This window comes from Fistularia commersonii, chromosome 5 (assembly GCF_037954325.1).
Source record: "Fistularia commersonii isolate RoL2024-O1a breed Wild chromosome 5, RoL_Fcom_v1.0, whole genome shotgun sequence".
Lineage (NCBI taxonomy): Eukaryota > Metazoa > Chordata > Actinopteri > Syngnathiformes > Fistulariidae > Fistularia > Fistularia commersonii.
In genome coordinates, this window is record NC_141288.1 from 6569517 (window position 1) to 6584268 (window position 14752).

At 40.3% G+C, this 14752-nt stretch overlaps 1 protein-coding gene across 3 annotated transcripts in view; it reads right to left on the reverse strand.

The window, feature by feature from the left end:
• Positions 1-14752, reverse strand: part of syt1a (synaptotagmin Ia) — a 237515-nt gene that overhangs the window by 38720 nt on the left and 184043 nt on the right. For 2 of the 3 annotated variants that reach the window (XM_086146649.1, XM_086146648.1), the window contains 2 exons: positions 8495-8667; positions 5536-5661 (listed from right to left, as the gene is read on the reverse strand). In XM_086146649.1, the coding sequence (XP_086002775.1) occupies positions 5536-5661; positions 8495-8667 (299 nt within the window). The remainder of the gene's footprint in view (positions 1-5535; positions 5662-8494; positions 8668-14752) is intronic. The other variant, XM_086146650.1, reaches the window with a different exon arrangement.

Below are 14752 nucleotides of genomic sequence, written 5' to 3' on the forward strand. Positions count from 1 at the left end.
TGTGTGTGTGTATGTGTATGTGTGGTTGTGTGTGTGTGTGTGTGTTTGTTGTGTGTGTTCCTGGCCCAGCCTCATCACTGCTGAGGCTGCTCACTAACTCCTCTGTTTGTGCTTCTCCTCAGTCCAGTGAGCAGCAGTCGAATTGAATGGCAAAAAGATAGTGAATCAGCTATTGGAAGCTTATCTTGAACTGCTTAGTCCCAGAACACCACAAATACGACTGCACACACACACACACACACACACACACACACACACACACACACACACACACCTACAATACTTGCTGAATATTTCCTACAGATTCTTAGTGTCTTAAATAAATAATTATAGTTATAAAAATTAAAAAAGGATAGGGATTATGGTATCCTGCCTCTATTTAGTAATGAGACAAATTTCTTAAATTCTGACTGAACACCCACAACACATGCCTCTGGACAAGCAGCATACTGCTAATAGTGTTGAAAGTATGAATGGCGTTGTAATTCTCCTCCTTATGTGGTGAAGGGTCTCTTTGGGCTTCATTTTGCCGAATACTTTCCAGACATGCCGCCACCACTCTCCGCTTCCCGTGTGACTTCCCAGGTCTCATTAGTTCATAAAAGAAGGGCCATCAGCTTTGTTAAGAGGGTGTGGGGGGGGGCAGATACTAGTAGCGGTAGCTAACAAACAGAAACAAAGATTGGACTTATCCCAGTTATGTTGTGGCGTTAATCTGGATCCTCTCCAGAGTATCCTGCCCGACCATCTTGACATACATGCACAAAATACAGAAATGAACAACAAGAATGATAAAAATAATAATAAAAAAAACCCTGGCCTTTTTATCTTTAAGGGTGGCATAGCTTTGCTAGCTATCATTTTACAGCTGCCTTGTGACCTGGATTGCCTTCGGAACGAGACCTTAGAGTGGAGCCGTCATTCCCTTTTTTCTTTCTTTTTGAGACAAATTGGTGTTACTTTACAGACCTGACTTCTGACAGGCTTTATAACCTCCTTGGCATTTGCAATTGAACCAAAACAAGACAATTCATCTGCAGAGCTCCAGAGGAACATACAGAAAACCAGGTCACTTGGGGAAAATAAACATGGCAATAGCTTTATATATGACCCAGCTGTATGGTTGGCTCCACCCTGACACCACCATGAGAAAAGTAGCCGGTAGAAGGACTTGGTAAATTGTTATAGCACTGGAGTTTACTTTGATTTTTACCAAGTCTGGAGTTCAAGTGTTTCAGTATGATGATTTGAGGATCACAATTTATTTTTCTCCACATCTGAGTATGCAGTAGAACCTTGGCTTAAGAATCTAATTTGTTCTTTGAGAATTTTTCCAATTGAAATCAATGTAAATCCCATCTATCCATCCTCCAGGCTCCAAAACATACTGTACTCTTTTGAAACTGTTTATTTGTGGCAAAAATACAAAAAGGAAACAAAGATAAGCTTGATTATTACTGTTTTTCTGTTGTTCTCTTCTTGCCAGCACTTGTAGTCAGCGTTTCCTTCAGTGAATCAGCGTGAAAAGTAAAGTCTTTTTCATCTGTGATCCTTGCTAACGCTATCTCCAGCAAGCTGTCTTTCATTCATCCAAATCAGTATTAACTTTTCTACTTCTTCAAAGACTTGAGACCATTCCTTTATTAATGTAGTCACCCCTTTAGCTACAGGATTGTGCAGATGGTTGGACTCAGCCATAACGTAGTGCTTGGCGAGATCTGTAACACAAACACCATGCTCCCGTTTAGCTAATATGTCCTTTCCTCTGACTGACTTTAATTCTTCTTAACACCACTAGCACTAGCACTCTTAACTTTTCTGGAAGCCATAATGAGGGCTAACTTACTGAAAAAATACCCCGCACAACTGTCGCTGTGCTACAATGTCACATGGCGAAAAGCAGGTGAATTTGTTTGTGTGATCTTGTACTGAGGCTTGTTCCCTGCTTGATCCGAAATTTGATCGAAAACTTGTTGCCCGATTTGTTCGTGATTAGGGGCATTTGTAAGCCAAGGTTTTTCTGTATTTGTATGAGAACGGTAGCACTACACTTTCTGACTCAGCCCAGGTCCATTTTGCTCTGAGTATGTAGACAATCAAAAATCTCAAGGACCTCATGGCAGGCAAAATGTTGTTATGGCAATCAGGTACAGTTTGGTACATTCACAGCCCGCTGTCGACAACAGAAATGTTACTGAAAAAGTCAAAGGTGCCCAACTTAGATCCATCACTTTGCTCATTGTCACAGGCCCCCATTTCACCAGTACTATGCCAGAAGTTGTCATCCCACCAGGGGGTGCTGTGTTTGTGGAGGTCATGGTTGCAAGTACTTGAAAAGGATGTGAAAGACTTGACACAAGATCATTGTTAGCAAACAGAAGACTCACCCCCTGCAGGCCATTAGAGACAGCTCCCGCTGAAGGACTCCTCTTTTTAAGTTACTTTTGCACTTTAGCTTTTTGAGGCACTAGGCTGTGATTTTTGTGCATTCGGACAACACAGGAACTGAAAATTCAGTTCCTAGAACCATTTTTGCTGTTATACTTAGGTGTGTGGTTATTGGTAGAACCTTCAAGCCACGACCATTATTAGATACTTCTTGTGCCATTTTTAAAAAACATTGTGGGAATTTGTCAGCACTTTTCCTATGACAACCTGGACAAACCAGCGAGAATTGGACCAACAAAGAGTTCAAAGCTCCTTTGGTCCTTTAACACCACAGGGCTCATTGCGGGACATAAACATTTTAGACAAAATAAGTATGTAGTTGGCTAAAGGTGGGGTTTTTCACAAAAGAAAGAAGTGCATAGGAAAAATAAAAACACCACTGCCATTCTGAAAATAAATTTTGTTGCAGCTTTGCTTGTGATGTTGTCAATGATGTTCTCTTCTTAGTTCTGGTTTTGTTTTTAAGCATACCATTGCAGGTGTAAACATCCCTACCTTACTGCCTGTGCAATTGCAAAAGTAAAAGGTTCCCCAGGAGGATGGGGGTTCCTGAAACAAAATTTGAGCTGGACAAGACTTAGAAATGATTTCTCAGAACTTTTCTGTCCGAAAGCAGTTATAGACTCCTATCGTTGTGCTTTATTTCTTTTACATAACTCACGAGTTGTATTGTCAAACTTTGTTTCGTTTGTTTTGCAACTGCTGAACATCCCAGCTTCACCAGGTGATTACATAAAGTTTTTTTTTTCTTTGCTAACTGGTTCTGCTGCCTCCCTTGGATAGACATGAGTGACCCTACAAACCACTTTATTCAGAGCAAATAAAATCTGTTTAATCAAAAAGTGCAAAAATGGCGAGTACCAGCTGCGTACACCATCAGAAATCAGAAAGCTTTTCATGCCCGAGATGCTGATTATGACATTTCCCTTCTTCAACTTAAAGATGATTCTCAAGGCGCAAAGCAGAGATGGTTAGTAAACACACCTTGCTATTTTTTTCCGGATAAGAATCACGGCATGATATTTAATCATTTTCAAAATTATATAATGAGGTCATGATTGAATTGGTGAGTAAATAAGATTAAGCAAAAATTGATAAGCAGGCTTTTCCATCAAACAAATTTCTATCAAACAAAAGGCACCAGAAAAGCACTTCGCAACAATCTGAAAGCCTCCTCATGGAAAAAAATAAACTGTGTGAAATATCACACAAGACATTTGCTGAAATTACCTGAAAATTACACGGAAATGCATGATCTATACAAGTCGTGGGTTTTGCATTTCCTTTGCAAGCGAACATCACAGTATATCAGACTGGAATCTAAATATCGCCAGACTCTTCCCCCTTCAGCAGTGCAAACATAATTTCTTAGATGGAGTAACAGGACCTGCGGCTGAGGTTTCCGACCAATCACTTGTGTCAGTTCTCCTTGAGTGGCTCTGCGGTCGTCCCATTGATTGCCTGGCTCTGAAAGCCAGTGGATTTAAAAACATTTTCTGAAGGCCGCTTTGCCTCTGGACTGAATGCGTCAGCCAACTGAAGTTGGTGGTTTGATGAATGCCTTCCCTTGGCCTGCCCACTGACTGCCGCCACCTCCTGTTTTAGCTCGGCCAGTCGTAAACAACCATGTATTTGCCGCTGCCACAAACCATGAAACCGTCATCTATTAATTACACATTGGCTCCGCTTTGTGTGGAGGTTATTAATCAGGGGCCCTGTCTACCCCCGCAAATGTAACAGAAAAACTCCCTGAAATGGGATACATGTCACATTGTATCCATATATTTCATTTGATAAGAGTTGTATTAATCATATAGTCATTTTGCCTTGAATAAAGAAAACAAGAGTATTGGCTGAATATTCATTATGTCATTACGGGCTCCATAGTTCCTCTTTGAACCGTGGCCTCATCTCAAATTCACCCGGAGGGGCTGCGAGGGACTGCAAATTCCAAATCTGTGACGAAGAACATTTAAAGGGGCTGTTAATAGAGCCAGTGACGTGGCCATCAAAACTGTGGTTACACATTATTTGTTCACCTGATCTTCACAAGACACAACTACTTCAATGACCATAAACACCAGGGAATGTCATTGTGAACAGTAGATTGTGGAGCTCCACCTGTGATGGACCCACACTCAGTAATATGGATATTATTCTACCACTAGTACTTCTACTACAACAACTACTACTATTACTGATATTAGTAACTTTAATAATAGTAATGAAAAATATTTCGGAAATTTGTTTTACATCAAAGTGTAAAAAATAATGGCAGGACACAGTGAAATAATCACCAAACAATTCATTAATTCATTTATTGTCTACTCTGAATTCCTGTAGTCACTCGCATGTCTGCCAAGTTTGATGAGTGGATGTGTCTAAACGGTGGAGCAGATACTCCTCACCATTCACAAGAAAAGGGGAACTGAGACAAGGCATTTTCGTGAGCCTTTACATTTTTACTGTTGCTTATTACCATTGCAAAGTATATTTCTAGAGCAGTTAAGGGCTAAAACTATGGATAAATTGAATATGGATACAGATAAACTATGATGCACCCCTCTCAGTGTGCATGTGTGTGAACGTCGAGTGTCGCTTAATTTGTCGTTTAATTCCCGGTTGTCAGTTGTGTTCAAGACGGAGGGAGGGCATGGCGGCGTGTTCATAAACCGAATCCATTATCTGTCACACAGCATCTGCCGCCAGGCAGTTGATGTGCTTCCTCCGCTTTTTAGTAGGCAGTCAATGGAACAAAATAATATAAAAATAAAAAATTAAAAATATTAAACAGATGGACATCTATGGAGGTTGGCTCCAGTCAAGTAGAAAGAAGCAATCAAAGAGGTTTACTATTTCCATTAGCATATCTTTCAGTCTCAGAACAACAAAGTTTTAGCGTAGTTACCAAACTATATTTACAGCAGCGGCAAATGCAAGCGAAAGGAGGCTGTTGTGCAAAACATCGAGATTGAGTCAGAGCCAAGGAGATGGTAAGATGGACCACCTCAGGGGCTGAGTGTAGCCATACTTACAAGGCCGGAGCGACAACCACATGCAGTGCAGGTGGATTTTGACATTCCTTACCGTATTCTCTGTGAAATTGTAATCCAGGGAGTACTGTAATTTGCCCAGTTTCTGGTCCTCCTTGGGCTCAGCCTCTTTTTCCATCTCGGTCAGCCCTGTCTCCGCATCCTCCTCATCCTTCAAGGCCTGAAGGAGACATCCACCAAGAGTCAGAGTCGCCCCGTTCGTCGGCAGCACCGGCACCCCAGCCGGCTGTCCCCCGCCCAGGTCTTGCCAGCGGACCTACTCCTGTAAAAGCTGCCACTCGTTTATGAGGGGTAGGAGGGTAAAAACGGGACGGAAGGGGGGAGCAAGCACTAAAACACCATAGCATTTAACACCAGGACATGCTCTGCGATGCACAAATTCCCAGTGCCTGGTTCCCCCCTTATGGCGCCTTTATCAGTCTCTGGGTATTTCAGTCTAAGAGGGGCAGAGAGAAAAGGGGTGGCGCCAATGGGCAGGCACTAGAGAGGAGAGGGAGGGGTGGGGGGTTGAGAGGGCAGAAAGAAAGACAGAGATGTTTCTAGAAAAAAGTACAGAAGTACGGTGAGACAACTCCCTTGCTATTACTTTAGGCAGATCAAGTTACTGGCAAACCAAAAATAAACCAAATCAGGAAGTTTCCGGAAGAGTGGGAAAAGGAGTTGCCCTTTTTTGTCCTTCTAAATTTGCAAGTCTGGCTAGTAGGTGAGATCTGAGGCAGCAGGTGGGTGGTGGCAGGGGTGGGGGGGTGGGGGGGGTGAGGAAGGGTGTCATGGCGGGATAGTGGTGTCACACATGCGATTTAAGAGCCAAGGAGACTAGCTTGTTTAGGTTCATTCAGCATTAAAAGTTGCCTTCAACGAAGTCATTTCTCGTTCTCTAGGCATGCAGAGCATTCTCTGTCGCACAAACCGGTGCTTTTGTGTGTGTGCATGTGTGTGCGAGTGTGTGTGCTTGTGTGTATATGTGTGTGTGTGTGTGTGTGTGTGTGTGTGTGTGTGTGTGTGTGTGTCTGTGTGTGTGTGTGTGTGTTTGTGAGTGCGCGTTTGTGAGTTTGTGTGTGTGTATTCTAGAGTTTAGCTTCAACCCTCAAACATACGACCACGTCTTCATCGTAATCCTGAAACTCTGATGGCAACCAACCCCCCCCCACTACGCTAATGGAAGCTCGAAGCATCATGCCAGTGCTGGGTGGAGTTAAGTGTTTGGTCAAAAGGGTTGGTTATGTATGCTTGGACCTGCCCTTTATTGGTCGATTTGCTTGTGTGAAAGCAAAAAAATAAATAAGTAAAAGGCCAAACGACACTGACTGGTTTTGAAACTTCCGGCTGAGCTGCTCAGTTTCCATCTTTTTCCAGTGGTATCCCAATGGAATTATTTTTATTTCATTATATTGAGGGTATTAAATAGGAAAAATGTAGATGTATAGCCAACTTCTGTCCTGTTTTTGCTGCAGAAAAAGATAGGATCCACGCCACCTCAATAGAGCCTCAAAAGAAGGCCCAGAGACATCAGCCGGTCACAAGTCAGTGTAATTCAACCTCTGTCAAGGTGCACCCAGTGTTCATTTCATACAAATATATATGTGTGTATGCAGGTTGTACACACATATATACAATAGATATACATGTACTGTATGCATAGTTACATATATTCAATGGAAGTAAGTTTTTCTCAAGAGGCTATTTGAAAAACAAAAACCACAAAAACAAACAAAAAAAATTCAAACAAACAAAAGAAAGGAAAACAAACGTCAGAGGAGCAGGCTTTAAGAAGATCCAACAGCAATTGGGAACCTACCGCCAGGGACCATCCCGAACAGTCATCAGACACAACACAGATAAGGAGGACATAGAAGGAAGAAACACAAATTAAAACAACCACACACAGGAGTTAACACACCAGAGAGTCTGGACACACCGGGAGAAATGACCGCTCGCCTCGGAAGTAGCAGATTCATTGATCTTGCAGAAAAAAAAGAACAGAACAAGAAAAAAAAGGCAAGTCTTTTATTTTGATTAATGACTATATGAGAGAATGAAAAAAATGGATTGGTAAGAATAAAAAATGGCCTGAATAGTGGAAATTACATCTTTCCCGCTAACAAATGGGCTCGGACGGAAATTTGATTGAGGGCATTGCCAGTTGGTAAAATACCTGCAACAGTTTGCCTTAATAAATAAATGAGTAACACTTGAGCGATGAATTCTCAACAAGCAAGCCAAATGGGAGGTAAAAAAAGGATTTTTGGATTAGCTGAGGTTTATGCTGCCGATTGAACGTCTTAGAGGACTCCGGCAAAAAAACGTTAGCCTTTAAGTCACACCACCGGCTTTTTAAGAGCCCTACGTCCATTTTTTGCCCTCCCCATCCCAAAGCTTGTTCAAATGCGATTGGAAAAAGAAAGGCTTTGTCATTCACTGATGTCATTTCTCGGGGTGGATACTACTTCATTACATGACAAACATTACTCACACTCCTCAACAAATGAGTGGGTCCTCATATGACAAAAACCAAAGTCATAGGAACAAGGGAATAGGAGGAAAATAAAGCATAAAAAATGGTCTCTCTAGGCTAAAAAAGCTATTTAAGAGGCTTAAAAGTTATTTCCTGTAATTAAACTGAATCACACTTTCAGATAAATTGTGAAAAGCATTAAGAATACACAAAAGTGCAACACTATAGAAACAGTAAGTCCATTAAAAAGCATAAATATCTTTCACATCAGCACCGAAATTGTTTTCATGCCATCTGTGAAAATGTAAAACGACAGTTGCTGTAAATTGGACAAATCAGAGAGATGAAATCAGCAATGAATTATGTAGTAGAATTTGGAAGATATCAAACTAATCAGTATTCAGGGAAATTGTTTAGTTTCTAGCATGACTTTGGATGCAAGGGAAAAAAACAAAACAAAATCATTGGCGTTGAATGTCAAATTAGCAAGTTTGTGCTTATTCTGGTTACGCAAAAAAAAAAATCTTAAAGTCCATACCTCGGTTTTGGCTCCATCAACGACGTCCTTCATGTTTATAGCGTTTTTGCCCTTGTCTTTGCCCTTCTTTTTGTTTTTCTTCTTGAATATCCATTTTTTGCAGACACAGAAGCAGCAGGCCAACACCAGGATGATTGCCACAAAAGCAATGGAGACAATGGCCCACGATGGCACTGCGGACAGAGTGGCAAAGGATTTTTTTTAGGCCTTTTTTTTTTTTTAGCAGTGACTGTTGCAAGGTGAGATAAAGAGTAGGGGGACGATAGGCGAAGAGCCATCCAGAGGTGACAGACGCCAAACCGTTAGACCTTCCAGACACTTTCCAACACTTTCAGCCAATTTAGTGGAAGTAACAGATGTTGACGTTTTCCAGCTGCCATTCAAAGAAATGCTTCTGGGACAGCTGCCACATCCAAGAGGTAATTTTGCATAAGCGGGAATTTGACCATGATCAGCTAAATGCAGTGGCAAAATCTAACCGAGTTTGGAGGTTTGACACACAGGGGTCACATACAAACAGCAAAACACTTCTAGAAATCACATATTAAGATTGGAACAAACAACAAACAACTTATGAAAGGTTGTAGGTAGACTCTTTGCGAGAAAACTGCGAACAAACTAAGGAAAAAAAATGTCTAGCTAGATGCGGCAGTTATTTTTTAACTTGGTTGAACCACAGAAGTACACAGATGATGTTAGTCGATGCATTTAAAATTATACTTTTGTATGTAGTTAGCAAGCTACTGTCCGTTTTGGCTGGAGTTACAGCCTCTTAAAGGTCCTGTAAACCACAAAGGTTTAAATTTGCTTAGTCCGATACTCCATAACACTAGAAGAATCCAAGCCTTACACCAGATGCTTGGTAGATGTTTCTCATGTGTCAGACATTTCATGAAAATAGACTGGTGCGATTGGGCCTCCATGGAATAACCTGTCAATCCATGAGGATAATACCTTTGACCTGTTATCAGGCTGGTATCAGGAGGCGCCTCAACATTCAAGTTTGCCAGAAAGCTCATTTCGGGAGCAGGCATCTTTTTCTCAGCTGGATGTTTGGGATGCGATGGCAGAACACAGAATCCGAGAAAATAAATAAATAAACGGATAACCCGGCTACGCCCTATTCACTTTAAGCCTTGATTGGCTTCGTATTTGCCTTGTCATGCTTTTCACTGTGAGCACAAGCCCAACTGGGTTTGATTGAACAGGGTATTGATGTCACCACGCTTTGACAGTTGGAGCATAGAGTGCCTTTGTGTGTGTGAAAGTGTGTTTGTGCATGCGTGAAAGTTTGTCCGTTAGTGTGTTTAGCTCGACTAGACACCTCAGTTCAGGATCTCACAGGCATCTCTCAAGGTCTATGAGTCTAATCTAGTCAGCTGTGAATGACTGTTTTCATTTTATCTTTAGCTGTTTGTGTAGGATTTAGATTCTTTCACGCAAAATCGTATAACTGTTATTTATTGAAAGTTACTAGGCAACCAGCAGTACTAGCAAGGACTATTATCATAGAATGATGGTATCCACCTCATCCTGAGTGGCTTGGCAATATTTGCATAAATTAAAGTGTTGCGTGTCCCTGGAGTGTGTTGTCTCATAAGCCCACTGCAGAGGCTTAACCAGAGGAAGTGAACAAGTCATTCCAGTTTGTCACATGCCAAAAGACATTCAATAATGCTGGCGGCTTATAGCAGCAGCAGGACACCCTCTACATGTGCCGTAGGCGAAGGGGAGTTGGGAGCAGGTCCAGCACGACACAAAACACAGCAACGGAAGAAGTGCTCGAAGTTTTTGGCGTCCAGATGGGCCGGAAATTAACAAGGTACCTGCCGATGCACTCACAATAACAGTTGCATATAAACATCTTGCGGCTTCAGAATAACAAGTGACAGATTGGTCTGTGCTCATTAAATCGTCAGGGGAAGCTAAGCACTTATGTAATTGGCATTTTTCTTATTCCCCAAAATGAAAATCTGGGCCGATCAATCTGAGGAGGAGATGCGTGAGACGCTCAGTGTCTGATATAAAGTATCTGAAAATATTTTAAACGAAAAAACAAAAAATAAAGAAAAGGAAAAACATCCACATCTCAAAAGTGGCATTAGACATATTCAGCAGATATTTTGGTTCATTTTAGGAAAAATCCCAAATTGTGTTGGTAAATCAGAGCAAAAGGTAAAGAAGTTAAGATAAAAATGTATTGTTATTCGCCTCAGGAGGATTCATCTCAGCTGCCCCGGTGGGGGGTGGCAGTGTCAGTGCTCGGTTGACAAAATCAATAAGCACTCCGACTACGAAAAACAGTGAGCGATGCACTAAAATAACAATGGGATCATCGGTCCAGTCTCGGAGCAAAATGGTGACACCAGACCAGCCGTGTCGTGGTTGACGACCAGCAGCAGAAATTATGGTCTGCAAATCAGCCAGGAGTCTAATGTAAAGCAAATATGGGTAGCGGGCTGATGAGATGCAACAAATCAATAGGAACATGACAAAAGCACTTTCTTTACAAAAAAGCAAATCACGGAATTTAATGTGGAAAAAAATCTGGCGATATTTAAGCTCAAAATACAAAATGCTAATACACAAATTCTACACAAAAACCTGCTTTGAATAAAACTAAATGTGCATTTTTTTCTGGATTCTGAAATCAATTGAGGCCAAATTTGGATTGCTATGATTGCAAATGCTATGGGCGCGGTGGCCTTAATATAGTGAAATTAAAAGTAGTTATTACTATTAATTCTGATTCAAATATAAAGTAATGCCCAATTAATATGACTGCAAATGATAATACCAAATAAGTTCAATAAGTTCACTCTGGGGGGGAAAGGGGCAAATCTATTGATGTAAAGCATATGTAATTAGCCAATGGATGGGGGTGCCATATACAAACTTGCCGAGAGCACCACATTTGGTAGGACCAGCACTGCCTCACCATAAGAAGGTCTCTGGCTCAATTCGAACATGCTGGGGGCTTCCTGTGTGGAGTTTGCACATTCTCCCTACGTCTATGGTTTCTTCCAGAAGTCCAAAAACAAGCAGAGGGTAAATTCAAAACCTCCCCTGTATCCCTTACTACAGGACAAGCGAAACACTTGAAAGTGCTGTTTATTTCATCTATGTCCTTCACTTATCTCTCCTCATTTGTATACCACTAGATGGAAAATGCCCTATAAATTTATTTATTCATTCACTATCTATTCCGCTTATTCTGAAGTCGGGGACGTGGCATCCTGGGAACTATCCCAGCTGTCATTAGATGAAAGGCGGGGTTCACCCTGGACTACTCCGAATTGGTCACAGGCACAGGCTCATGTATATGTATATGTATATGTATATGTATATGTATATGTATATGTATATGTATATGTATATGTATATGTATATGTATATGTATATGTATATGTATTCATCATTCATTTGTATCTATTGATTTTTTAAAGCCACAGTAAGCTTGAATTTTTTTAAAAGCTTTAGAATGTGACAATAGGTAATAAGTGCCAGTTAATCCCTGCTGGATTATTCTGTTACACCACTTGACAAATATGTATCATGCCCCAGTACAGCCTTAGCCGAAACTGCAAGCGGTGAAAGCGTCAAACATTCATTTTTAATGGCTTATTACAGGTTTATTGATAGTTGTTTATCAGGGAAATAATAGATTTAAAAAAACTGCTGAAATCCGTAGCAAATCTCCCCAATAACTGTTGTAGCATTCAGCTCTTCCTTTCAAACATGAGCTTGAAAATCCCAAATCTGGCCAGTAGCTCTTTCAGTTAAGAGCCCACAACAATAGTGGGTCCATATATGAAGGTGAATATCCACCCTGACATATCCTTCGGCGCTCATAATACGTGAAGGAATCCGACTCAGCCGCAGCCCGGCTCTTATCCTTTTCATCTACTCTTCCGGTAAAAAGCCACTTCGGCTTTCCATAATTAACGGAACGAGTCCCAGAAAGCAATAAAAGCATCCCCTAATTAACTACACCATCTTTTCTCTTGAGAGAAATGGAGCGAGGAGGAGAAATCACCGAGTACTGCCAGGACGCCAGGACAGCACTCCGACTCCCTGCCACTTATCTCCCATTCCACGGTGGGGAAAATGGGATTTTTTTTGTTTCTAAATGGGTGAGTTGCTCACAACTGAGTCTGTGTTTCTTTCCTCAGGGCTTAAACTACTTTCTAAGCTCTCCGGTAATCAGAGGCACGCCGCCAGGCCAGATTTATCAGGTACATTTGCGTAAAACGTAATGCTGTTTTCAAATAAAATAAAATAAAATAAAATAAAATAAAATAAAATAAAATAAAATAAAATAAAATAAAATAAAATAAAGAACTTGTACTGTATGAAAGGTAGAGTAATTTGGGTGTAAACATAAAAATCAACATTTCACGTAATGCTGATGTTAAGGGAGTTTCATTCAAGACTATAATAACAGTAATAACAAGGTTAAAAGAGGGGATTATAACAACAAATCGTACTGTTAAAAAAATGTTTTTTACAATAATGTAATTTTTTTCTCGAGTTGATTTAATGCTTTACAAAACCATTTTAGAAGTAATACATGTACATACTATATATAAAAATATGAATAATAGCAATAATATAAAACGTACATTCAGGAAGTATTTTATTAAATGTAATTTTACTTAATATGGAAAAAAATATAATATCATTCCTATTTTCTTATGATCAAGAATTGCTTTGAGCTTTTGAGCTCTGAGTGCTATCACCCATTTCAATTTTCAGCAAATAATATATTTCTATTTATTCCCCATAGGATTTTCTCTAATCCTTGTGTGTGTGCATGTTTGTGTCTGTGTATGTGTAGTATTCATTTCCTGCGGCCCACACTAATTCAACGTGGCAGGACACTGTTGGTCAATTAACCTTGACATTATGTCGTGTTGTGTTACGAGAGCAACGTCGACCGCTGCCTTTGCCTGCCGCTGCTTGTTTGAACAAACAATATGACGACTGCTGAAGGAGCCTTCAGCACTCATACAAACACACAAAGGCACACAAACACACAACACACACAAAGACATTCATGGACTTTTTCTCCCAGCACATTAAAAAGTAAGGTTTAGTTGCAAAAACAAAGGTCACTTAAGATTATTATTGATCTTATACTTGGTTTTCATGCAGTTTTGACTTATATGACCCTAGTGTGTATCTATTTTTACAATTCCATCCATCCATCCATCCATCCATCCATCCATCCATCCATCCATCCATCCATCCATCCATCCATCCATCCATCCATCTAGCTATAACAAATCAGTAAATAAGAATCATGTTTCATTATTTTGATGATTACCATTATTACTATGTTCTCACAAGTATGTTCAACATTAAAAGAATGAAAATTTGAAGGAAATTTGAAAGAATTTTGATAAATTTCTTATGTTGCATTAAAAATACCTAACTACATGACATCATGTCAAATCAGAGGGGAAACAGCAAAGTGATGGCTTGAGTGCAGCTGAATTGTGCTGTCATAGAGAGAGAAAGGCTCATAGAGGCAGATGAAGACCTGATGAAGCAGAGACTGTCAACGTCAAGCAGATTGTCAAGAAGGTCAATCATGCAATCATCTAAAAATCAACAAAATTGAAGTATCTCGAAAAATCCATAGAAAATAGTCAAGGATTTTTTGACCAAACAAATGACCAAACGAAAACTGAGACAGAAATCTGCAAATTAACACAAAATAATAGTTAAAAAAACAACATTAACTTGTTCTGCTAATAAAAAACGACCTAAGAACTTAACGGAGAACCCTGTCTGGGAGGAATAATACTCATACGCATACTCATACTAGAATGTGCTGTTGAAAAAGCACAAAGAATTGTTAATTGTTTAAAAATCGCAATTCACAACATATACTTTAACCAATGGACGCCGCCATTTTTTTTGCTAGTGCAATAAATGCTAGGTTAATGAAATATAGAGATGACCCGCGTTAACTTTGGCTTTTAGTATTAACATTTGCTCAGTGCAGTACAATATATATGGCAATAATGCCATATTGTGCTGGTATTGGGTGCATTTCCAGTCCTAGGGAAACAAAGGGACTGATGCTAGTCTAAACAGCTTTCCAAGGGACACAGCTTTCCAAGGGACAAGAAGAGAAGAAAGGAGGTGGATGTACTTGTGGACATACTCAACTTCTTAAAGATCTGCGGCTGTGTTTTTGCTGCTAAGCTACTAAAAGAGCTCACAGGCGGTGATTGTTTTAAACGGACATCA